We start from the raw sequence: 26,702 nt of genomic DNA, 5'->3' as shown, positions 1-26,702 counted from the left end.
ATACCATCATATGTACCATTTTTATGTTCATATCGCATTGTATACTATACATGCCTATATAATTATATCAATATATATATTTATATATGTATATATGAATATGTCTCTTATCTCTGTGTATGAATGTAATCTGTATTTTATTTTATTTTACTACCAACTTTTATTGTATTTTGTATTTTTCTCTCTTATGTGACTCTCTGCTGGTGTAAAAAGTGCATTTCAGTTTGTTTCAATAAAGTTATGTCTAAACTTAACTGACAAATAAACTGAATGTCGGAGCAGGACATTTGAATTAGTTGGTTAAAATTATTAGACCTAATGCAGCAATGAACCAGTTTTCACTGATTAGACTTCATGGTGGAGAATTTCAACTATACAGTTTTAAAAAATCATCATGTTTTAAATAGGTTACATTTAGGGAAAAAAACTAATGAGAGTATTTTGAAATCTCAAGTTTTAGAGTGAGCAGCTTTTATTTTGAAACGAGACCGGAAGTTGTGTAATATGAACTCGCACACGCACAGAACTAACCCTTACAGAAGTGACGGATCTTTATTTCCTGTGTTTCATGTCCTCAACTTTCTGACAACAAGCTGAGAAGACAAGAGGAGTCAGAGGAGCTGCTGCACATTTACAGTGAGAATAAACCTCAGTGTCTTTATTTATAAGCAGACGTTGGATGACGCTGCTTCACTTTGACTTTCTATTGATGCAGAGATTTTTCTGATGTTTCTGTCTTTATTTGTCTTTTTAGTTAACTGCAGTGCATCAAAAACACCATAGACTGTCTTTTTGTCTTGATGTCACTGTTGTGGAAGCCTTTGCGCAGTTTCACTTCCGCGTGTGTGTGTGTGTGTGTGTGTGTGTGTGTGTGTGTGTGCGTGTGCGTGTGCGTCAGTGACTAATTGATATATATAAACTATATCAGTTAGGGACAAAAGCTGATTCAGGGTCAGTAGTTAAGATAAGTTTAAAGGGCCCATATTTGACACCTTTCTGGGACTTAATTTGAGGTACTGGTACCTCTAAGATGATGTATCAGTGGTTTAAAGTCGAAAAAACCGCTGCAATGTGTATTTCCATGTCCACTCTTCTGCCTCTCTCTGGAGCTGTGACAGAACAGGCTGTTGCCTGCCTCTTTAATTATTTATGAGCCCCTCCTCTGATTGGGTTCTGAGGCTGGACTGGTACCGGCTGGGTGGGGCTGAGAGAAGAGTGGGATTACATGATGACATCATACGGAGAGGAAGTACGAAATGCGACATGGACTGAGTGAAAAAGTCCGGAGTGACTGTTTTCATACTTTGAGGGTACCTACTGACCCCCTTCAAGTCAAAAATGAGTTTGTCCCTGACACATCACACATCCTTGTACCAAGTGTCGTGATAATCTGTCCTGTCGTTTTTTGCGTAATCTTGCTAACAGACAAACTCATGCAGACGACAACATATCCTCCTTGGCGACGGTGATTAAAGACCACCCTGCTATTCCCAAACAGAGCAGTACGTTCTGATGACTGATTACTTCATGTGTGTTCTATCTTTGCAGACATGGCTGTGTTCGAGAACTCCTCTGTGCTCTTGGACATGAAGAATTTGTCCTACAAAGAGAAGAAGAAACTGAAGTCGGCAGTGACAGAGAACGGAGGCAACGTTTCCTTTGTGGTCAATAAACAGGTCGGTGGATGAGATCATTACACGAGACTGGACTGTAGTTTACTAAAAATGTAATATTATTATTTTCCAATTGTAGATCCAGCTTATATCCACCAAGCATGCTCACGGAAATGTTTGTTGACAAAAAGCACAACTTCCTCTGGTGTTTCCCACAGTGCACTCTGATAGTGACCAGTGACGTGTCCAACCTGAGCTCCAACAGGCTGCGGAGCATCCAGAAGCACCAGACGCCCGTGGTCGGGGTGGATTACGTGTACAGATGTCTGCACAGAGGAGCTCTTCTGCCTGTGGAGGAATTCAAACTGGATGCCTCTCCTCCTGCTGCCTTCTCGCCTCCTCTTCCTCTCTCCTCACCGAGGCCTGCTCCATTCTCACATCCCGGTATTTTCTAAGTTGTAAATGTTTCCCTTTATAAATGTTGGTATTCACAAATTACAAACACAATATATACACTTGAAACCATCGACTAAAGATGAACGACAACACGTGCTCCCAAAAAGGAAGCCAAAACATCTCATGTACCACCTGAATATAGGCCCCCCTCCTCCATGTTAGCAGATAGGACATGGAACAAACTTAAAAAAAATACATTTATTAAAGATGGTTTCTGACATTTTTGGTAATTCTTATCAAACTGATGGAATTCGTCTGGTTTTAATTCTGTGATATCATAAACTGTTTGAGGCCTCTCGCAGACTTTAGTTAAGTGGACATTTCTGCAGACTTTGCCAAAGGGGATTACCCACAGTTCACGGCGTTGTGACGTCAAGTGTGTAAACAAACCAAAAGGCAACATTATATATATATATATTCACATTACATTACAATTTAAGCAAAAACACACGGACAGGTGCTGATGAATAGCCAGCCATTTTTGGATTAAGCTCCACAGTAAAGTAAATTAGTAAAACCCCAAAGAAATGACATCACATCTCTGTGTTGGTTCCTAAATATAACAGTGGTTGTACCAAGATGCTATTCAATGCTAATTAGCCTTTAAGTAGCCTCCGGAGCTGATTATCTTCCATAATGCATATTTGACTAATGATGTCTTGAACATGAGCAGACACAAAAGTGCTCAGTGTTTTCAGACTCATTTCATGGACAAGGCTCATGTGCTGAAATTGCAGGGTGAAGCAACCTAAGCCTAATCAATCAATAGTGGAGGGAGTACTCCAACATTTGACTTAAGTAAAAGTACAAACAAATTGACAGAAATGTACTCAAGTAAAAGGAAAAAGTACCATGTCAACTTTTCTACTTGAGCAAAAGTAAGTACTTGCTTTTTAAGATCCTGAGTGTAGTGTATTCCCTAATGCAACAATCAACTACATCATTATGGCTGGGTCTTGGTCGTAGCCTCTTAACAAATCAATTTGAAGTAATTCCTTCACCGCTGATGCTGTTGCTGCAAGAAATAATACAATGCATTGTAAAAATGTAGTGGAGTAGAAAGTACATATATCTGCTGATATATGTAGTGGAATAAAAGGGAAAAGTAAAGTACAGATCCATGAAAACTGTACTTAAGTACAGTAACAAAGTAAATGTACTTTGTTACATCACACCACTGCTCCTAATACTAAATACACAATATATGCTGTATCTGCTTATATGTCACACTTGTTTTAAAATGTACAGACTCTGCAGTATCTGTTTATGCAATCGTGGGTGGAGGGATGTAAAACCCTTCCCTGTGTACACGTTGTACTGTCTCAACCAGTTACACAAACCAGATCCAAACCAGCTCTTCAGGTGATTCCAGCACAGTGACTCATGATCACACAGTCAGACGATGCCTTTATTTGCACATTGGACAGAAACGGGTCATGACTGTCTTTACTTATTAAATCTGGCTCAATAGTTTCCCCCTCCTACTACTGTTTCCTCACTGATGCAGTGTAAACACTCAGTCAGCAGGTTTCACAACGTCAGGTCAGATAAAGGTTGTGTTTGCTTATCAGGTGTGTGCAGCATTGTTATTCCTCCACATGCAGATTTACCTGAGTGCTTATTCAAACCTGCAGCAGTGTTGTGTGATAAGCCTATTGTGAAGTGCGTTATTCGCAAATCCGCCACATCATTCACATAGTGTGTGTTTTCAGGTTCAAATGCAGCTCCTGCAGAGTATTTGAGGTTAAATGAGTAACTGTGTCTGTTGTGCTTCATACTGTTCATCCCAGTGTCCAGAGCAGCAGTGATCACAGCGGTTGTCGAGCTTCCTAAAGGTCAAGCGAAGCCTGTGGACTCTGTCGGGCTGACTCCGTGCGCAGAGACTCCAGAGAGGAGCGGAAAAGTCCTGGACAAGTTCAGGTGTGATAAACGATCATGATCACTTAAATCAGAGATGACGGACACAATGGCACACAATAAAAACATACAAATTCATTTTACAGACGATAACTCCTCCCTCTTATCCTCTAAAAAACATTTCTTAGATACTTTCAGTTTTTAAGTTTCCCCCCAGTGTTGATCTGCTGTGATATTTATATGTAAATGTTATATATAATATGTTATCTTATTATTTGATTTCTTTTGATTTATAGAGACACTGCTCACTGAAAAGTCTATTTAAACACCATTACTGTGTTTCAACACAATAATGGTGTTAAATATCACATTTCTTCCTACATTTTTGTATAAATTTGGCATTTCATGGGTGGAACATGGCTCATAACGCCACCTAGTGTTTCAAACCTATACCAAGAAATTCCAGACAAAAATTGTTAATTTTATGTATTTAAAAGTGTTAAATTTCACTGTCATCCATTTAAAGATACATTTGAAGAATATCCACTGCTCACACATTTCAGCAGAAAACAGTTTTCCCAAGTAACTGACCTTTGCACTTTTGTCAATATTCAATTTCACAGAATTTACACCGAAACTGATTCGGATCTTCCATCGTACCCGAACGATTTTCAAGTGGCAAAATATTCAATCTTTGAAAAGGTAAAGCTGCTTTTTAAGATAACCACCACTGCTGCTATCATGTCGCCATAATTACTTTTACTAACAAAATATATGTTCTTCTCTAGATAAACAGCAACACTCGGTGTGTGCTGGAGCTGCAGAGTTTTAAAGGAGAGAAAGGACGACAGTACTGTGTGGTCCGGTGCTGGAAGAGTGATGTAGAAGCAAAGGTATGAAGTCTCCTGTATGTCACTTGTTCTGCATGTTAGGTCACAGATGTCCCTAGTAAGCAATTTAGCAATGTAATGAATGGGAGCTTAATATAGAAAACAGAGTCATTACAGTCACCTCTGCACACATCTGTTATATCACCGTTGATCAGTTTAACTGCTTGTCTGAGCTTCATCTTTATGTAAATGTGTTTTAAGCTTGTTTTAATAATTGTTTCCTTTGACATATTAAGTCATTGGTTTGAATTTTATACTTTCAATTTCTCTCATGATTCTGTGCTTCTGTTAGTTGGTCGTTCGGTCGTCTGTTGCATAACACACATCAAACAACAATATCGAAGACTTAATATTGATATATCTTTGTGAAGTTTTTATAATATGTTTTCTTTGTGTTTAAATCATGCTGTCTGTCACATGGTGCTATGTCAGGTTATTTTTATGCCCCAGCGCCAGATGCATCATGTCTTCAGGTTGTCCGTCAGTCAATCCTTCCCTATATTGTAAACACAACATCTCAAGAACTTCAAACTTCAAATTTGGCACAAATGTTCACTTAGATTCAGGGATGAACTGATTCGAATTTGGTGGTCAAAGTTCAAGGTCACAGTGGCCTCACAAAACAGGTTTTTGGCCCCTTAAAGATGATATCTCAAATATGCCTTTAGGGAATTTCTTCAAATGATGACCAGTTTTCACTTGGACTTAAAGATGAACTGAAATAGATTGAAACAACACTGGTTAGTTGAGGAGTGCAGTATTTATTGGTAAAATCCTAAAGTTACAAAAATTCAATTTTTCCCAGAATGTCCCCTTTATCAGTTTAGAAAATCTTCAGGGACAAGTAATTCAAATGTGCGACTCATGTTTCTACTTAAGTAGAAGAACAAGTTGCATGTTGGAGAAGCATAAAACCACAAGCCTGTCTTTGTGCTGACAGAAGGAGCTGGTGTTTCTGGCCACATCTGAGGACGCTGTAGACGTGTACCGGGCGCTGAGAGAGACCTCGCAGGCTGCTGGTCTGCAGCCGAGACGCAGCATCCCTCCACAGTCCCTGGGCCTGGCGTCCTTCCCACTGCAGCAGGTTCAGCACACTCACTGCACAGTTTGCAACAGATTTACATAGTTAGCTGAGAGTCTTATCCAAAGCAAGAACAATAAAGCAATCATGAGAAGGGCTGCTGCTCCCTGGTTTGATGGAAACGGTCACACACACCTCACAACCAAGCAGACAAGTACAGCAGCAGGAGACAACACATAATGGAAGTGCAATCAGGACCCTGGGAAGATGTTCATATCGTGGCCACAAAGAAATATAAGTATGGTCACTGAGAGGAGTGAAAATACTTTTGATTCATTATGATCATTGTTATTTAGCGATGTGAATCTGTGGCTTTGTTTTGAATCTGAGTGTTGCATTGTACTGTTTGAATTTGTATATTGTCCTATAATCATGTTTTTTCTTGCTTTTTGCATCATGGCCTCGTTGTACAGTTAGATTGGATAGTATGCGTTTAAACCAAATTTATTATCGATAGATATCTTTAATTATTAAAGATATTACTTTTCATGTTCCCTTATAAAAACTTGTTAGGCGCAGCAGATGAATATTAGCTCATACTAACTGGCTCATTTACAGTATTTTGTCTGTTGATTAATAGGCACTGTCTCTATCAAATACATTAATGCATTCAATAAATTCAACTGGAGCAGGTACCACTTGTGATCGCATCTCTCCGGACGGATGTTGACACCAGGTCTGAGCAGGGTCTGTGATGCAATGAGCCGATCATTTGATTTAGACGTGCCTTGTTTGACTGACAGCTGCTGCTGGAGGAGAAACTGAACACAGGGTGTGTATCGCGGGAGGTGGGCGTCTTTGTGGAGCTGCTGTGGACTGAAGCCCTCGGTCAACTCAGCCTCCTCCTCACCGTTCCAATCGACAAGCTCAGCCTCAATGACGTAAGGTGTTCTCCATGTCAAATTCCAATCAGGTGTCGGACTCCTGAAATTCAGCCTTTTGTTTACAGAAAAGACTTTAGAAATACACTTGTAATCAGTGTGTGTGTGTGTGTGTGTGTGTGTGTGTGTGTGTGCGTGTGCGTGTGTGTAGGTGAGCAGGGCGGAGGGCTTGTTGCTTCAGGCCCAGAGGAAGCTGAAGGAGAGAAATCTTGCTGAGATGGTGATTCTCATGCAAGAGTTTAACACTCTGCTGCCACACAGGGAGTCACTTCTACTGCAGGACACCAAGGTCCTCTCTCAGAAACTGGACCTCTGTCAGGTAACATAGAACAAACACACATGCACAACTCATGGACAGTCACAAAGACAGACACATGGACACGCGGTATCGAGGTCTCATGGAAATACACGATCGACCAATCATGACGATTTAACGTTTTTATAGCATCAAATAACCAAACTTATCATAATCATGAACATAAGAACTAAAATGAGAAAATCTGAAACTATCTTCCAGAAAAGGTTGTTGACATGTGCTTCCATTTTTTTATTTGGTCCATGTCCCATCCACGAGCATGGAGGCAGTGGAGTTCATGATCTATACTGCACACAGCCACCAGGGGGCAATCTTTACATACAACATGTGATGCATATAGCAGTTTTGTCTAAAAGGAGGTTTTTAATCTTTGGCTGCGTTCATACACCAAAGACAGTATTTTCGGCCAGTATTTTCCCACAATGCACTGCACAAAGGAACTCAAGAAGAAACGTGCAGTGTTAAATATTTGGCTTGTGGAACACGAAGGAAAAAAACAAGAAAGTGTCCGTTTTACATGCATCGGTGGGCCAAACTGTATTATTTCCTCTTAGTAAAACACACTTGATGTGTCTGATATATATGTAATATGTTCATTACATGCATTGTATGGTTAATTCAATAATTTAATACTTTAATACTTAAGACATATTATATCAACATATTGAACCCAAGAAAACTCAAAAAATATAAAGTCCCATATGGAAAATGATGTGTTTTTATACCATAAAAACCACAAACAAAGTTGAAATTTTTCTGTCAAACTGATGTAATATTAAACAATTTGGACCCAAAAATATACATCATTTTCTCACGTCCATGAACTCGGCTCACCTCTCGTGCACATCCAGACTGAAGTGAACACAATTGTTTCTTTTTTTTGTCCAGTTAATTCGAGACGTCCTGAACGTGAGTGAGATGTCTCTGAGAGGCCCCGCCCCCTCCAGTCTGGGGAAGTACCGCGCTCTGAGGTGCAGCATTGAGACCGTTCCCCCCGGCAGCTCTGACTTTCAGGCCGTGACATCTATGCTGCGGGGCAGGTAACGTACAACACACACATCTGTTCACAAAACCTACTGCAGATGAAGAAAGAAAAGCACCCAGTCCGTCCACTGTATATACCCCCAATAAGGGCAGTGCTTACATTTTTTTAATTTAAAAAATGGTATTTCATATCATACAATATGATCATAAATTATTTTCTTGATCTATACACAGTAAGGCCCATGTTATGTCCTTACTCTCTATAGAATGGTGCTAATTTATTATTAGTGCAACTGATAAAAAAACTCACAGTTCAGATCATTTTTTGAAGTACCAGCAAAAAACGGAAGACAACGGTTACTTTGCTTTTTATTTATTAATGAACTTTTGCAACACTCCAGCTGTTGCAAATGCAAGTATTGAATATGATTTGTTGAATTGAAATGCAATATGAACAATTGTGACGAAAAGATAATACCAAAGCTCATAATAACATAAGAGATCTCTCATTCAATGTTCTGCTGCTTTGATTTCTTGTAGAGCTGCAGCGCTCTTTGCCATAAAGTTGTTACTGTTCACGCAGACAGTCAGACCTCACATTATCAGTCAGGTCCATCCTTGCAGTTTTTTATCGGTTAATGTGTGGAGCGTCTCACTGTCCATGTTTCCACTCGTGCTTTTCAGCAAACTGCAGATTCAGCAGATTCTGCGAGTCGGCCGAGGGGTGGAGCTTCAGACATTTAAGAACGAGCTTGGGAACGTTCAGATGCTTCTTCACTCATCCAGCCCCAGCAACTTTGTAGGAATCCTGTCTCGGTAAGATTCACACATATATATCTATATATAGATATATATAGACATCTATATACTGTATGTGATAAATTTTACTTTTATTTTGTAGCTCAACATTTTCCCTCTTGTTTTTTTAGTGGTCTGCTGTTGCCTCATGCTGGAGTGGAGCATCATGGGATAGAGAGAACAGACGTCGGTAATCTGGGCAGTGGAATCTACTTCAGTGACGCCGTCAGGTTAGTAGAGAATCTGAAACTGACGTGGTTTATTCCAAAGATGTGTTCATAAAGATGCCATAAAGAAGTGGAGCCAAATGATCTGGTTCGCCCCCTGGTGGCTAGAGGTGTGGAAATTCTCTCGATTCTTAGATGCATCACGGTGCAGACGTAGACGACTCTGCATCGATGCAGAGAGAGAACATAATCGATTCATGTTTTCCGTTCATTGTTTAAGCGATGTCCTGCCGCTGAATAATTATAACCAGCGCTGCTTCAAGACTCGGACAGACGGACATTGAGGCCCAATCCCATTTCACCCCTTTTCCCTTGCCCTCTGTTTTGCGCATTCCCTTGTAGGGGTAGGCTGTCCCAATACCTGTAGGGAGTGATGGTAGGGAGGGATGGGTAGGGAGGGATGGGTAGGGAGGGATGGGTAGGGAGGGATGGGTAGGGAGGGATGGGTAGGGAGGGATGGGTAGGGCCAAGTGTTAGTGCTGTACAGCCCTAGAAACAGAGATTTTTGAGTCCCACACTTCAAACCGAGGGGTACGAGAATTTCCCAGAATGCCTTGCAAATCACCGGCAAGCTGGGAGAGAGACCCAGAAATGTAGCAATTTCTCCATTAATACAGATTTAAAAATGATGTTATATCTTAGTTTAATATCGTTTCAATGTATTATGGAGATTTTTCTCACAACAACCTTAAGAAAAGCATGCAGGATGCACACCTCTGCTGGTGGCTGGCTGCAGTAAAGGTCATAAACGAAGTAAACCTGTGTTCCTCAGTCTTCTGTTCTCGGTCCACAGCTCCACTTTGAAATACTCCAGGCCCAGTGTGTCAGACGGGGCTCGGCTGCTGTTGGTGTGTGATGTGGCGCTGGGAAGTTGCAGGGACGTGCACAAGAGAGACGTCACACTGACCAAAGCCCCCGAGGGTCACCACAGTGTGCACGGAGTCCGCTGCACCCCTAACACTCACTCTGAGTTTGAGGTGTGTGTGTGTGTGTGTGTGTGTGTGTGTGTGTGTGTGTGTGTGTGTGTGTGTGTGTGTGTGTGTGTGTGTGTGTGTGTGTGTGTGTGTGTGTGTGTGTGTGTGAGACCTCTAAATTAACTGCCCTCAATTAGTTTTTCCTACATCAGTTTGTAACTAATTGTTAAACTAATAATCATTTAATTATGATTATTACCTTTGGTTGTTTGGTTTGTGAACACAAAGTTGTGTTATGTAAGTGGAAGATGTCTCGTGTGAAATAACAATATATATTTATATATCATAATCCCGACTGTGCTCCAGGATGACGAGTACGTGGTGTACAGTCCTGATCAGGTGAAACTGAAGTACGTGGTTCAGTTCAGCATCGAGGGAGAAGAGCTGAGGGAGTTCAGTCCAGCTGTCGACACTTCGGCTGAGCCGTGTCCGCCTCCGTCTCTCCAAGGTGAGACCAAAACACCTGGGAAGTATATCGGAGTACAGGGATGGCAGTTTATTCATTGCAATTTGTCTTTTTATAGAAACAACACACATTATCAAGGATAAAAGTATCTTTTTTATCCCAGAGGAGCAGTTAGTTGTACAACCAGCAGTAATCACGTGAGGTCAATGCACATAAATAACAATAAGTAGATCGACAATACAAATAAATCACAATGAGTCATTTATAAGGCAGATGGCAGCAGAGATAAATACATCTAGTCCAGCATCTTTGTGGATTCTATCTACAGCCAAACGGTGACAACAGAAACTCACTAAACAGTGGGTGGCTAGAATCATCTAGGAGTGTTCGGACCGTCTTTACAATCTCAACCTTGTACAGATGATGAAGGTCGTTTAGGGTCCTGCTAGCAGTGTACACACGTTACAATACCCTGTACTCTCAATGACATGGTTTCTGGTTGTCCATTCGGCTAAACCCCATATATCCGGAAGGCCTTCAGTGACTTACTTCAAATTTGCCGCAAATGTTCACTTGGAATCACGGATTAACTGATTTCAGTTGTGCAGTTAAAGGTGAAACGTCACCAAACAGAGTTTTTCCCCTTTTGAACATGATGTCCCAAGTCTGCCTTGAGGGAATTTCCTCCAATTTTGACCTGTTGCCGCAAAGATAGATTAATTAATTATAACAAACCTTTTCTCTATAGCACCCATATAAAGAAGGTTACAAAGTACCTGACAAAATACATAAGAATACAACAACACAGAACAAAACAAGAAAGAAATAATAAGAAAGATAACATAAAAAGAAAGTATTTAAACCAGGCTTTTCTGTCAAAATACAAAAATATGACAACGGACTTATCTAAACCAGGATTAGATTTCATTGGTCAAAGGTCACGATGACCTCATGAATCTGAAAAAAAAAGTCACTGACTGGTGGGCCCGTACAACTGCAGGGTTTTAATTCTAATAATAGAACTTTGACAGTTTTGTGTGTGTGTGTGTGTGTGTGTGTGTGTGTGTGTGTGTGTGTGTGTGTGTGTGTGTGTGTGTGTGTGTGTGTGTGTGTGTGTGTGTGTGTGTGTGTGTGTGAGAGCAGTGCTCAGTTCAGAGGACGTTGCAGTAGAGGACATTAAAAACCCTCTGGACGAAGTGAAGGCCGGACTGTTGGACAGCTCTGGTCAGCAGCTCCCCCTGCAGGCTGTCCACGTGAAGTGCAAACTGGTGGATCTGCTCTCTCAGGTGAAAAATAACAATTATACTTTGTTTCTTAGAATGATCGGATGATTTGATTCAACCTCCTAAAATGCATCAGAGTCGTGGTTAACCCGTTTTGCTGCCTGCTGAGTTTATGGCCTCACATCTCAAATTCTCCTCTTTCCTCTTGTAGGTCATCATTTTCCAAGAATACACCAACAACAGCTCCGGGTCAATCGAGGCCAAGTATGTTTTCCCATTGGATGATTCTGCAGCTGTGTGTGGATTTGAAGCTTTTATAAATGGGAAACACGTCGTGGGAAAGGTAACGTGTATTTACTGACTGTTTTATAAACCTCAGGACTTGTAACTTTGTTTCTTTATAATTTTATTTCATGATATAATTGACTATTTTACATTTTACTGTTGATTTCATTGTTTCACGTTCGCATGAAAACCAGATAGAAAAGTTGGCTTTGGGAGTTTGCATAAATTTTATCACATCAGCTGTTCAGTATAAAAGGGACGCATTAGCTCATTTTCATGCCTCCGTATCGGTGACACCTAGTGGCCAGAGGCATTTTGTTATCATTTTGTTTGTCCATCTCATTATTGTGAACACGATATGTCAAGAATTCCTTGAGGGACTTTCTTCAAATTTGGTTCAAACGTTTACTTGGACTCACAAATGAACTGATTCGATTTTATTGGTCAAAGGTCAAAAATCGACGGTGCTGTGACCTCACAAGTGAAATTTTTACCATGTGAATGCGATATCTCAGAAACCCCCTAGAGGGAATATCTTCAAATTTAACTTAAAGGTTCACTGGTCAAAGGTCAAGATAAAAAATAAAAAAAATGTTTTGGGCCTCTTGAACATGATATCTCAAGTCTGTCTTTGGGGAATTTCTTCAAATTTCTCGCTCTCCTCTGCTTTGCTTTTATACATATTGAACCTGATGTGATGACAGGTGACTTTTCTGGTCGACTGCTCAGTGGTTGCACTCATTTCTTAAGTAGTCATCATATTATGCCCTGCAGCAAGCCTCACCCTCACCCACCAGAACACAAAGGATCAAGGATTATTATCCACACCAATTTAATATTGTTTTTGTTTCTGTTTCTCAGGTGAAGGAGAAAGAGACGGCTCGTAAGGAGTACAAACAGGCTATTGAGAAAGGCCATGGAGCATATCTCATGGATCAGGACGCACCCGTATGTCCACCCCATAGACTGTAAATAACGATGGATGACACGATTTTACTTCGTCCAACTGTATAAAAATAAAGCCTAAATATCCTGCATACAGATCCAGCCATCTTGTTTCGGAGCTCCGGTATCTAGCGATACACGTGTTTGACCAATCGCGAGTCAGTCTCAGATGTCAACGTTTCACCCATTAGCATCAAATGACTAATTAAAAACAAACTTAATAGAAACATTAAAACAATATTTAACTTTGACTTCTTAGTTTGGTCCATCTGCTAACATGGAGGAGGCAGGGTTTATGACCTATACCAAAGCCAGCCACGAGGGGGCCATGCAGATGTTTTGGCCTCTTTCTAGGGGAGCTGTCATGTCGTCCATCTTTATTATCCGTCCTCGTCACATATCATCAGCTCTAAATCTTTTCACGCTGGTTCTGATGTAAATGTTTTGCACTCTCTGCAGGACGTGTTCACCATCAGTGTGGGCAACCTGCCACCCGGAGCCAGTGTCCTCATCAAAGTTACCTTTGTGTCTGAGCTGATCGTCAGGGACGGGAGTATTCTCTTCTCTCTGCCCGGGAGTGTGGCTCCGTGGCAGGAGAGCGCAGCACTCAACCAGACCACGCAGGTAAGGAGAGCCTGGACCTAATGAAAACTCAAAAGCTAAAGGTCCCTCTGGAAGTAAAACAGTGAGAACACAAGCCAAGAAGAGTAATATTGTACTTTTTTCTTTATTCTCCTTGTTTTATTTGTTGTAAAAGCAGTTAAATGACTGATAGCAGCAGATATCAAACAAAATTAGACTTATTTGCAGGCAGAAGAATAAACTGGCCAAATGTTGCTGTTTTAGTCCATGAATTATTGATTGTTATGAGATAGAGATGGTATCAGGGACGACCTGATTAGAATTTTGAGGACAACGGTCAAGTCCTCTTAAGAATCCTTTCGAATATGGAACAAATGTTTATTTAGACCCACAGATGAATTGATTAGATTTGGGTGGTCAAAGGTCAAAGTGGCCTCATATGAGCCTTTAGAAATGTAAAATTATATGTAGACTGAAAATGCAGTGGTTGGTGGAGTCAAACAACCACAGGGAAGTGATTCTACTTTTATAAAACTTCACATTTATATTAATCAAGAAGTGAAGTGATGCCTTTTGATATTTTGGTTTTGTCGGGGATATGTCATTTCCTGGCGCTGCATTTGTCTGGCACATTTCTATTGGGTTAATGCTAATTATCACCATATAGTATTATATTGAATTATATTTAATTGTGTAAGGGAATTGAACAATTCTGGATTTCTTGTATGCAAAGGGCTTAAAAGTAAAACACCTGTCAATGTTCTTATCTGTGTTTTTTGTGTGTTTTCCATCACTCGACAGGTCACTGTGGAGAAAGTGTGTGTGACTGATGAGTCAGCAAATACAAGGTTTGTTTATGTCAAGTTTTTGGGGATATTTCATTACAGTTATTTGTGGAGTAAAACTTCTGAATAGAAGTTTTGTCCTGTAGTTTCCTTCCTTATGCCTTTCTTTCATAATGTACATATGACCATGTGCGTTTTGCTTCTTTCAGAGAGTTCTACCTGGACATGTCAGTCGAGATGCCCAATGAAATCAGCAGCTTGGAGTGCATCACTCACAAAGTCAGGGTTAAGGTAAATCGGATGCTTTACATTCTGTTTACTGGGTGTCAGTTATTTCCTCTTTCAGGAACCCACATATGTGTGGGTTACTTCTTCTCAAAAGAAATTAAGGTCATATTGTCGAGGAAAATGTTTGAAGTTGTGATATTGAACCTGTCGTACAGTCTGCCTGCAGTAAAACAATTATTATAATAACATTATTTAATAAAATGTATTTTGTAAGTGTCGACCTCACATTCAAGTGATTGAAATGATAATAATGAAAGATTGAGAAATCTACCAGCAGAAAAAAGCGATAATAGCAATAATTGTGCAACTTAACATGTTGAAATACAAAAGATCTGCTCAGTAAATTAATAAATAACAGTAATGATAACTTCATTAATGTAGAACCTTTCAAAACAACGGTTACAAAGTGTAACATGAAGAAAGGAAATGAAAGGAAAAAACAAAACAAAACAACAAAATATGATTATTCAACATTTAAAATCAAAGAGAACAAGTGATATAAAACATAAAACTTCTAAAAGTAATAGTAAAAGATAAGTAATATATATTTGCTACTGCTATATTTAAACATACGTGCACGTGTGTGTGTGTGTGTGATCCCACAGAGAACAGACTGTAAGGCAGTAGTGGGCTTGCTGCCAGGACAGGTGATGGGTCCGGAGGGTTTCCAGTTGTCAGTCACTCTGTCCGAGGTCCACCTGCCCAGGATGTGGGTGGAGAAACACCCTGACAAGGACAGTCAGGTCTGTCTGTCTGTCTGTCCGTCTATCTGTCTATCTGTCTGTCACTATTCTGATATCTAACCTCAACCTATCGCCGTCTCTCCTCCAGGCGTGCATGTTGGTTTTTTATCCTGACTTCGATGTCAGTTCCATGTCAGAATCCGATGAAGTCTTCCTGTTGCTGGACACGTCTGAGTCCATGAAGGGAGAGTCTCTCCGCATGGCTCAGAGAATCGCCCTCCAGGTCCTCAGAGCCCTCGGCAGCAACATCAGACTCAACGTGGTTTTATTTGGCACAGGTCAGTTTTCTGCATCTGTAGTTTTTATCTATATTGTGATGAAACATAAAAAAGTACAAGTTGGACAAGATAAGACGAAGTAAAAGTGTCTCAGTGTCAAAGAGGAAGCTAAAATCAAATATAATAGATTATGAATGGTATGAACTTGGCTGCCTGAAATAAAAAAGGAAAAAATAAACCTGTTCAGTTTCTCTCAAATCATAATCTCTGCACTTTTGCAAAAGTAGCTTACGACAAATTAAGTCAGTCGTCATTTTCCTGACCAACTGTGATTTTGTCTGTCAGATCACACTGAAGCGTTTCTGACAGCGCAGCCGCTCACTGAGGCCCGTCAGACAGCAGAGAGCTTCATCAAGGTGAGCTGGGATTGGCAGATTACACTATTAGAAGTTCAACATGGAAGCCAATGTTATAAAGAATATAAGGAATACTGAGTAGTATTGACAAGAAGCAGGAATATATTTGTATTAGATCTAAATTAGAGATGCTTTGATATTTTCTCTGGTTATTTTGTAATGCCTGATGCGGACTAAACTAAAACTGATTATTAAAATCATGGTAGACCACCGACATTTTTAATATTTTTTGTCATTAAGACACACACACCATCCAGTCGAGACGCAGGACCACACACTTTGTGTTTAAATCATTGTGGTGACTCCAGAAACTGACTTCAGACACCACCGGCATCTTCAGCTGGTAAATGGTAAACAAACTCCCAATATCTCTTCTCCGCTTCCCACTATCAGAACGTCTCTCCAGTGGGCGGCAGCACTGAGCTTTGGCGGCCCCTGAGGGCCCTCAGCCTGCTGCCTCCATCCCGTGGCATCAGGAACCTGCTGCTGCTGTCAGATGGCCACATCCAGAACGCAGAGTTCACCCTGAAGCTGCTCAGAGACAGCGTGCAGCACAGCCGCCTCTTCACCTGCGGCATCAGGTCTGAGCGGGGTCGAGGGGTCATAGGTCAAGTGGGGAGGGGGGGTGGATATATAGACATCTGTGAAAGGTGATTGGAAAAATAAAGACAGAGTGAAACGCAAACATAACTTCCTTGGCAGAGGTAATGACTGTCCTTATCGAAGTACTAGAGTGTGTGTGTGTGTGTGCTTGTTTGTTTTTAATGCGTATGTTCATCTTTGTCGTTTCAGCCCGACAGCCAATAAGCATATGCTGAGAGCTCTGGCCCAGGCAGGGGGCGGAGCCTACGAGTTCTTTGACACAAAAGTCAAACACAACTGGTCAGAGAAGGTGAGACGAGGACCACAGGAGTATGTGGAGCTTAAAACCTGAACGCTGCTCCTCCATGTTTAGTTCCAGCTCTGGGGACAGAGAGTCGACCCGTCCCACACAATGGTTTATCATCTCACAATAGATAAGGAATATATTTTGGCTCAGTGCTTTTTAAACCAACTGCAGGATATTGAAGACAATTATAAGACAGATGAAGAGTAGGAGTAAAGGTCGAAGAACTGGACTCATATGATCCATTTTCATTGTGTTAGTGAGGATTCGAGCAGCAGTGTTTTGAATCAGCTGCAGCTGTCGATTGTTAATCTTTTTTTAGAGAGACCTTTAAACGCACCATTACAGTCATCAAGTGGACTGAGGATAACACGAGTTTTTCCAAGATCCCTTATTTCTCTTTTTCTGTGAAAATGCATTTATGCACACATAGACACAGTTCACACATGCAGCTTTATTTCAGGGGATATATTAAAAGTCCATACAGCAAGACTCAAAATGTGATCCCAGTGCATTTCTACTGTTACAAGCCATTAAATGTAGCAGCGTGCGTCTTGCAGACTATGAAACGTCCTCTGTTCTGGCGGCAGGTGGCACGTCAGGTGAAGCGTATTGCATCCCCTGGCTGCAGTTCAGTGTCTGTGAAGTGGCAGCAGTTCAACCCGACAGCGCCCACTCCTGTGCAAGCGCCCAAACAGCTCCATGCATTGTTCAATGACTGTCACACCCTGGTTTACGGCTTTGTGCCGCACTGCACTCAGGTACGTGATGTATAAGCAGCACAAGGCTGCAAACTGAATCGCAGCTTATTCATTTGGTCTATAAAATGATAAAAACTAATGAAAATCACTGGGTTTCTTTAGCCAATTGTGGAAAATGGCGAATAATATATGCACAGTAGTGTTTTGCAAATTCTTATATATACAACAAACCTATAAAGCAGCAAATGTTTCCTTGATAAACGACTGAAATGATCATTATTATATACAGGCCACCCTCCACGGGAACCTCAGTGGTCAGGAGCTCCAAACCATGGTGTCGACGAGTGAGCTGCAGAAGACGAGTGGCACAGTAAGTCCACACATACACTGTTTATAAAGATGGACAGTGTGACAGCTCCCAGAAAGTTAATGCAAACCACAGGTCATAAACATGGACCAAGTTAAAAAGATAAAGTAAACGTTAAATACATTCTTCTCAAAGATGGTTTCTGTCATTTAAGGTCGTTCATATCACAGTACTGTTCATACGAGTGTTTTTTCCAGTAAGGTTGTTTTTGATTAGTTATTTGATGCAACAAAATGGGCCTGAAACATCATGATTGACAGATGAGACTGACCCATGATTGGTCCAGTGTGTGTATTAGCAGGACCTTGATACTGTGGCTCCACACAACGGTCACCTCTGCACCGACTGTGGGTCCAAATGATGTTAAAAGTTGATGGAACGCATATCAGGGATATTTTGCTTATATTATTATTTTTGTACAACAGGAGGGAGTGGAGATGCGTCGTCCATCTTTATTTACAGTCTATGATCCACACACATTCACTTTCAACAGTCTCAACGGGACCTGCTTGAGCTAAACCAGCAGCAACAGAAACAACACAACTCCTTTAAATGTCCCGCAAAACAGGTTCAACCCCGTGTTTGGGTAGAAGAAAAAAACCTATCTACAAACTAGTTCAATGTACAGATACTGATATAGTGTTGTCACCATGGAGATGAAGAGGGATGATTATGATGTGTGTTAACGTTTGTGTTCAGTTTCTTCACAAGCTCACAGCAAGAGCCCTCATCAAGGATTATGAAGATGGAAGCCTGGATACAGACGAGGCTGAACATGAGGTGTGTGTGTGTGTGTGTGTGTGTGTGTGTGTGTGTGTGTGTGTGCGGGTGTCGGGCGCGTGAGTGTGTGCTTGCATGCATGAACTTGTACTAATATCTTTGTGAGGAAACTTTGGCCTCTCCTCACTTTCTTAAATGGCTTTTAAAAGATGAAGACTTGTTTTTAGGGTTCGAGAATTTCATACACTTCATAAACATCAGTCCCCTAAACCTTCTTTCATCAAGATCCATACATTTTTAACTGAGAAAGTGTTCTCTCAAAATATGACATGGCCAAGATTCGTGGTCATCCATCCAGTAGTTTCTGCCAAATAACAAACCATGAAACACAGATGAAAACATGGCGGAGGTGATGAGTGTCCTCACTAAAGTAGAAGTTCAAAAATGTGTGTGTGTGTGTGTATATGTTTGTTTGTTTGTGTGTGTGTGTGTGTGTGTGTGTGTGTGTGTGTGTGTGTGTGTGTGTGTGTGTGTGTGTGTGTGTTGATGTTGATGTCTATGCGTGTGTGTGTCGTCCAGTCTAAGCTCGACATGTTGTTCTTTTTCCAGGGGAAGAAAGCGGAGTTGAAGTCCTTCATCATCGATTTGAGCAAAGAGTTCTCCATCCTGTCTCAGTTCACCAGCTTTGTGGCCATTGAGGAGAGGGTTTGTGCAACTTTCAGCCTTTTTCACATTAATATTATTATTTAGCTCTAATAATTATCTAGGACGACAACATCCAAGCCACCGACCCAGAGTCCTGCACGGGTCCATTTCTGCCAACCTGCACTCGTAAAGCTCCAGTCAAATCTGGACCATCCCGGACCCGTTAACATATGTCACCTGACCCGACGAGATGAAACACACATACTACATACACACTCACTCACATCAAACTGGTTCTGGCCTCTTCCCATTTTGGTGGTGTTGTGTTCTTAGAAAAGTAAGGCAGCACCTGTGTGTGTGTGTGTGTGAGTCATTTGAGCGGAGGTGAAGGGGTCAAAGGTGCTTTCATTGGTTTCGTATAAGCAGATGTAGATGTTAAAAATACTCAAACATATTATTTGACCATTACACAGCTTTTTCCCCTCGAGTACCCGACCCGGTGCAGGACTCTGTCCCCCGACCCGCTCACACTTCTGGGTCTTAAGGTTTTGTCACATCATGTTTCACCCAGCTAACCCCAACTCATCGGCCCTGTTTTCAGGACCCTGAGAAACCGGAGGAGGGTTTCACAGACATCCCCCAGTTGATCGCAGAGGAGGAGGTGGACTTCCTTCCCTACATCAGCTGGGATATTCCTCAGGATAGTGAAGATGATGATGATGATGATGATGATGATGAAGAGGGATCACGTAGTTTAGGACTGGAAGGAGATGTCTATCGTACACGTTTTTTGGGTTCCATGTGTTTGGAGGTAGCCTCACACTGTGTATAGTTTAATCAGAGGGGAAGGGCAGATTTACTTATGATTTACTAATTCTGCATTTTTCTCTGTTATAGGACGATTCATATCTCATTACAGGCGGTGACAGAGGCATGGTAACGAGCTCAATCTGTCCTGAGTTTTTCCAAATGGTTTGTCCCTTCATGCATAAACTTCAGCGGCACATTTGCTTTTCTGGCACATAAAACAAAAGCACATCTTAGACATAACAAACAAAAGAAGAAAACTTTATCCTATCTGGATTCTCTGCACTGAAGATTTTAAAGCCCGTGTTTTTCATAAAATTAAACAGATTTTTTTTTTTTATGCTTCATGTGTGTGGCTTATATATATATAAGTTTTAAGAAATTACTTAACTGGTGTTAAAAGTCGGCTTTTTCAGAGGTCTGTTAAGCATCTGACACAATATTCAGACCCAAGTTTGCAACATTTCAAAATAGAAACTCGATAAAAAGCATTGCAGCAACCAAATGATAAATTTACTTTTACTATGTTAAAAATGCTAAAATGTTTCTAATATTAATTCTATGAAGGTTGCTGCCATGACAGAGATCAGCACCCACGACACCCATTTATGTCTGTGTCGGTCTGATATGGTAAAATCAATAATTATATTATCAAAATGATTTATTAGCAAATTTGAACCGTGTTTTGACCCAGTCGCAGACCGCTACTGTAGTTTATCCGAGGACATAGAAAAAGACATGGTCAACTGTTTACCTGTTTATTCAAATGATATTAATACTGAATAACGTGTCTAAATCGCAGAAAATCTGATGCCACACTTCCCTGGGCCATTACAAATACACCTGCCGATCGTGAAACGGATAACATGAACAGTTCACGAGATACGCAAACTAACGTGCACACAGACGTTTGTGGTTTTAGGTGGTGGATACAGTAATGGGTTCTTCCTGCACATTTGAAAATACAGTATAACAGAAAAGCAGAGGCAGATCATCATTGTAGAAACTCCTTAGAAGTCAGTGACGTCAGGAAAGATTACCGAGCGTTTAGTTTTATGGTGGTGTGTCTGAATTACAATCAACATATAGTCGTGTGTGAAAGCAAGAGGTTTCAAGTTTAGTGTTTTTATTTGATTGCAAAAGCGAGGCTCTGACTTCTTCTTGGTTTTCCTCATTTCTTTTGTAGGATTCCTCCAGCTCGGAGGATTGTGTAGCAATGATGTCCAGGTCCCCAATAGAGGAGGTGGATCCTTTCTGGGAAGATTGTGTGGAACATACTCCTCTTACCTCTTTTCCTCCTCCTCCTCCTCCTCCTCCTCCATCTTTTGGGAGGTTTTCTTCATTTGCCCAAACCCCAATTCAAGCCTCTCCGAACTCTGGGTCTCTACCATCTCCATTTGTCCAAAGCCATAGTATAGCCTCTGCGATGCCTCCGCCTCCACCTCCACCTTTTGTGGGGTTTTCTTCATTTGCCCAAACCTCAATTCAAGCCTCTCCGATCCCTGGGTCTCTACCATCTCCATTTGTCCAAAGCCATAGTATAGCCTCTGCGATGCCACCTTTTATTGCTGATGAGATCTCCCAAACTTCTTTTACTCAGAGCCCCGTTGGTTCTCTAAGGATGGGTAGAAGACGGTTGTGTAGACAAGTTGACAGGGACAATAGTTCTATGTATCGTGATATATCTTTGAGTAAAATGTCCAAGCCCTCCGGCAGCATTTCTCCTCCCCTTGGTGCATCCGGCTGGAGTGGCGTAAGGGTTGAATTGGCCGAGTCTTCTGAAGAACCAGAACTGCCTCCGAAAAAGAAAGGATTGCCATCTTTCATGCAGCGGAAGGCCAAGGATAACAGCATAGCCCGCCCTGCCATCCAGTGCGATTCTGGTTGGATGGATAACCTGTTTCAAGCTCAACCCTCAATGAAGTTATTGGTCCAGAGGGAACCTGTACCACGTAGTTTACCTGAAAGAAGGATGTTTTGTTCATTATCCCATTCAGCTGGAGCTACTGTACGTAGAAGAAACAGGATGTCAGCTTCCTACAGGTGAGTCCTGAAAGAATTGTTTTTTTATAGATATGCTTCAATAGAGAAAACGCTTATGATTGCTCCTGTACAAAGTAGTTGTCGCCTAAAACGCCTCCAATCTGAATACTGACACGGCTCTGGTTGAGAAAATGAAGACTTATCGATGGAATGATTTGAATATATCATAAATTTTACATTTTCTGTAACATTTACAAATAAGGATTTTTTTTTTTTTTTTTAAATAATGCATTGGTCTCGATGGAGAGAAAAAAATAAGGTGACTGATATTGTGCATGCGTTAGTGTTCGCATTTTGCTGCGAATCCAAATGAATATCTGGATCTAGTGGATTTGAATTTGGTTTCATGAGGGGTTGGGATAATTCCAGCCACTGTACAGTAACAAACCTGTAACTACCACCAATGTGCAGCGGAGATTCAGTTTGGAAATCCGGGGCTTCCAAAGCGTCTAAAACGATCTAAAATGTACTAATCTGAATTTTAGGGCTTAAAATATTTGGGCAAACGTTTAAATATACACACATGTATATATATTTATTAAGATAAATGTTTCGGTGGCATTCACAGTTTGTAATGTCTCCATGTGTTTTAGTTCTTTCGCGCTGTAACAAGACCAATGGTGTAACTGATGCAAACACCAGAATTGATCTCAGTTCATTCAGCTTGTCTGTGGTGAAGATACCTGCTGACGGTAGTTTGAGAGATAACATAGTGTTTCCAGAGGTATTCTACACTTCTCCACTTTATCATCCACTGTGAGGAAGAGTCAGTCATTCTGGGACTCTGAAATCTTTTGAAGTTGATTTTAAATTTCATTCATTATGGTCTTGAAAAGTCTTTAATGGACCTCGTTGAAACCCTGGAATCAGCAGTTTATACGCACTTTAACATGGCAGACCTGATTTGAATTTAAGCGGAGTGCATTGGTGGACGTTATGATCTGTATGTACGTGTTTATATATACACTCACTGAGCATTTTATTAGGAACACCATATAATACCGTAGCCTCAGTTCTTGGTGATGTTGTATTTTCAAGTTGCTGGAGACATCTTGAAAAATCTGGTCCACGTTGACATGACTGCATCAAATCATTTCTGCAGATGTGTCAGCTGAACGTCCACATCCTCGGTGTCCCGCTGAATTCTTATCTGGGGACCTGGCGAGACCACACTGAGCTAATATTCATGTTTATGAAATCCGTTTGCGACGACTTTTGCTTTGTGCATTCATTCGTTCTACTGGTCGAAGGCACGAGAAGAGGACATGTCACATTCAGCAGGAAATAATCAAATGGATGATGAATGAATTCCATTTAGCTGCTTCCATTTCAGGGTCCTGGTATTATACATGCTGGCTCGCCATCATACAGTCATGTCATACAGGGACTAGGGCTGCGATAACTAATCGAACCAATCGATAATAATCGATTATATAAATATTTGGCAACTAATGTAGTCATCGATTAATCGGGTCTGTTATAATACGAACACTGTGGTGGGGGCAGTAAACCAGCCAATCCCGTGCCTTGTGTCGCTCACGTTGCGACGGCATCTCCTCTCAGGAGTAAACGTTTGAAAATATATATCATCATTTTAAATATTCAAAACAATATCTTTGATTCAGTTTTAAATACTCAAAACTCTAAATTTCAACAAATGTAATTACATAGTGAGATTGAAACTATTTTTGTAATTAATCTCTGTTTTATTTCATAAATCTATAATTCAGTAGAATAATATTATAATATACTAAAATCTTTCATTCTAGTTTCCGATAAACACAATTTAATTTTGACTAGTCATAAACAACTGACTAGTTCAAAACTATTTGTTTTGGCATCTTGAATTTAGATGAATTTAAGACATCTTGAACTTGGATTATGACAAGTCAGAATTAAATTGTAGGTATCTGAAACTGGAATTAGAGTCATTATTAATTCACCAATATCTGTAATACATGGAAAAGCAACAATGTACAACAAGGTTAAAATGTAGCTTTTCGAATCGAAAAAAATAAGCGACAGATTAATCAATTATCAAATTGAATCGTTAGTTGCGGCCCTAAACGGGACACTTAGCCTGGACTGAGACATCTTTAATTGCCCCAGTGAGACCTGTGCTTTACCTGCTGTGACATGACATCTCTCCTGTCCACTGTGAACTGGCCTATAGGTGCACAGGTGTTCCTCATTATTATTTGTGTTTAAGAGAGAAAGAGAACGTCAACATGAGCGTGTGCCTACGTTTCTGGATGTTTTTAATGTCCGATGACTGTCAGATGAGTGTCATCGCTCACTCCGTGTTCTGCTGTGATCGTAGTTCCAGTGGAATGTCGACAGATCCTGATCAAATGATGCTCAGATGGGATAAGATCTTCCAGATGCAACATTCGGTAATATTTTTAATTGTTTATCGGTTCTGCTCGAATGTTGCCGGCATACATATGAAACCAAACTGTGGTATTTGTGTGTTGCAGGAGGGCTACTGGGAGTTGACCACAGAACTGGGTGAATACGTAAATGTAGACGTCGACTCCTTTGTCAACGTGTTCCTGAAAAACAAAGGCATCTGCTCTCTGGGTGAGAACAAACCTGTTTTTAAATCAGTTCTGATGTGGCTGTGGATAGAAACATCTACACCACAAAGTTGTAAATGTACTCAGGTCCGTTGTGCAAGCAGTTAAATTACATAAATTTCATGTTGGTCTGACGACTGCATTAAACTTCAGTTTCAGCTTCATCACTTTGACTGTTCAGGTTGAAATTTGTTCCCCTTTTATGAAGATGTTCACGCTGCTCTACACAAGTGAGAAAATTATTCAACTCATGAAAATGTAAAAAGTATGGCAGCAACAGCCAGTGGCTGCAGTCTGCAGGTCAGGTTGTCTGTACGTCCGTCTCATTCTTGTGAACACGATATCTCATTAACGCCTTGAGGGAAAATCTTGGTCAAAGGTCAAGCTCACAGTGGCCTCACAAAACGTGTGTGGCCTCTTGATCATGATGTCTCAAGTCTGCCTTTAGGAAAGTTCTCCAAATTTGACGAGTTGTCACTTGGACTCAAAGATGAGCTGATTCGATTTTTATTGGTCAAAGGTCAAACGTCATGGTGGCCTCATCTGAATCTAAAATAAATGTATGTAGACTGCACATGTTGGCGGTTGCATGCAACCACAGTGGGTGTATCTAGTTTATCTATAATAGCTTCTTAATTGTTTCCATTTCAACACAGTTTTCCCACTTCAAAAGTGAACATGTTTTATTTTAAATATAAGATCACCATGTTCCACCTTCACCCCTGTTGTTGCCATGCAGATAAACCAGTTTTGACAGCTCACGACAGAGGACTCGGTTGTCAAGGCGGGTCAACATCGCTAATGGAATTCAATTGGCACCACTTGTATGATTTGTGTGTGTGTGTTGCAGGTGTGAGGGCCAACGCAGATATCCTGAGGCTGGTGGCAACTCTTCTGGTTCTGCAGACGATGAGGGAGGAGAAACTGGAGGAAGGCAAACTGCTCCGCACCCTCTTCTGTCTGGGTGACGCTGCTCAGCCCAGGTCCGTGCACAACAACACAAAGACTGTGACATTGAGGACTTTTTGCAAATTTGTTGAAACACATCAAGCTTGCTTTTTTTAATTAAACTTATTAAGCTCGAAGCCCCTTTTTGTAGCTAACATTTTAATTCTTTTTTCGGGTCCGTAGGCCACAGCGTTGGGACGAGGTGAAGAAGGCAGTGGAGTGGGTCCGCTGGGCTGACAAACAGTACCCATGCATCTACAGCCGGCTGGAGTTTGGTTGGAGCTGGGAGTCGTCCACCCGTCAGCTGCTGGGCTACGAAGGGCTGCCCACCTTCTCACCACTCAAAGGTTTTGTCCAGCCGGGATCGGTGGGCGGTGTCAGGAAGCTGGTTCATTACTGATGAGTTCTGTGTATTTCACAGAGACACCCACCTCCTCCACTCACCAGATATTGGAGTTTTACCGGGTGGGAAATCGTAAAGGGCTGTAAAACAAAACCCAGACTTTTCTTTCTCAAACTGAAACTTTATACTCGCATTAGTGTGCTCCTCCAGTAAGTTCCGTAAGGTGTGGCTCATCAAAATGACTTAATTTACTTTCAATATAAGATTTTGTTATTTTTTGTCATTATTATTGACAGTCAGACTAAAAATGGGCAAAATAACCTAAAGGCATTCTCTGTGCTTTGGCTTTTGAAAATGTAAAATATAAACATCACAATCTTTTCTATCTGTTCTAACTTTTTTCTCACCTTCACTTCAGTAATGACTTTACATCCATTCACATCAGTATCCACACACACTGTGTGCTGCTATGAATACTACTGTAGTGGGATTTTAAGTTTGGATTTGTCTGTTTTCCATATGCAGAAATACATAATGTCGGATCCCAGAATTTTTCTTTTCAGTTCTACAATCTGTTCCATTTGCTTGAAATATCCATGATTTGCAAAACGTAAATTTGAGGCTGTCTGAAAATTCGATGTTCTCTCACTTCACCAAGTTCTCTCCTCAGCTAAATAAAGTTGTGTAAACTCTCAGTA

General features: G+C 40.9%; 1 protein-coding gene across 3 annotated transcripts; it reads left to right on the top strand.

The window, feature by feature from the left end:
* The first annotated feature begins 509 nt into the window (after positions 1–509).
* On the top strand, positions 510–26,702 carry parp4 (poly (ADP-ribose) polymerase family, member 4). 3 transcript variants are annotated; one of them, XM_047342611.1, is made up of 36 exons: positions 510–636; positions 1,549–1,676; positions 1,832–2,057; positions 3,860–3,989; positions 4,550–4,628; positions 4,715–4,819; positions 5,760–5,900; positions 6,641–6,778; positions 6,930–7,097; positions 7,983–8,134; positions 8,763–8,894; positions 9,008–9,106; positions 9,897–10,080; positions 10,384–10,525; positions 11,627–11,769; positions 11,918–12,049; positions 12,853–12,939; positions 13,396–13,560; positions 14,320–14,366; positions 14,513–14,594; positions 15,197–15,334; positions 15,423–15,612; positions 15,898–15,968; positions 16,362–16,549; positions 16,761–16,860; positions 17,445–17,615; positions 17,845–17,925; positions 18,622–18,702; positions 19,252–19,347; positions 19,889–20,098; positions 20,185–20,259; positions 21,281–22,137; positions 24,458–24,530; positions 24,615–24,717; positions 25,564–25,696; positions 25,845–26,702. In XM_047342611.1, exons 2-36 carry the CDS (start codon positions 1,551–1,553, stop codon positions 26,059–26,061), a joined length of 5,262 nt encoding a protein of 1,753 aa, XP_047198567.1. In that variant the 5' UTR covers positions 510–636; positions 1,549–1,550; the 3' UTR covers positions 26,062–26,702. The 3 variants fall into 3 exon arrangements, with proteins under 3 accessions (XP_047198567.1, XP_047198568.1, XP_047198566.1); XM_047342612.1 differs by having other exon boundaries at positions 5,757–5,900; positions 20,185–20,223; XM_047342610.1 differs by having other exon boundaries at positions 5,757–5,900.

Source organism: Hippoglossus stenolepis, chromosome 13, assembly GCF_022539355.2.
Source record: "Hippoglossus stenolepis isolate QCI-W04-F060 chromosome 13, HSTE1.2, whole genome shotgun sequence".
NCBI classification, from domain to species: domain Eukaryota; kingdom Metazoa; phylum Chordata; class Actinopteri; order Pleuronectiformes; family Pleuronectidae; genus Hippoglossus; species Hippoglossus stenolepis.
The sequence above is the reverse complement of the archived record's forward strand: the minus strand, read 5'-3'. Positions and strand labels throughout refer to the sequence as shown.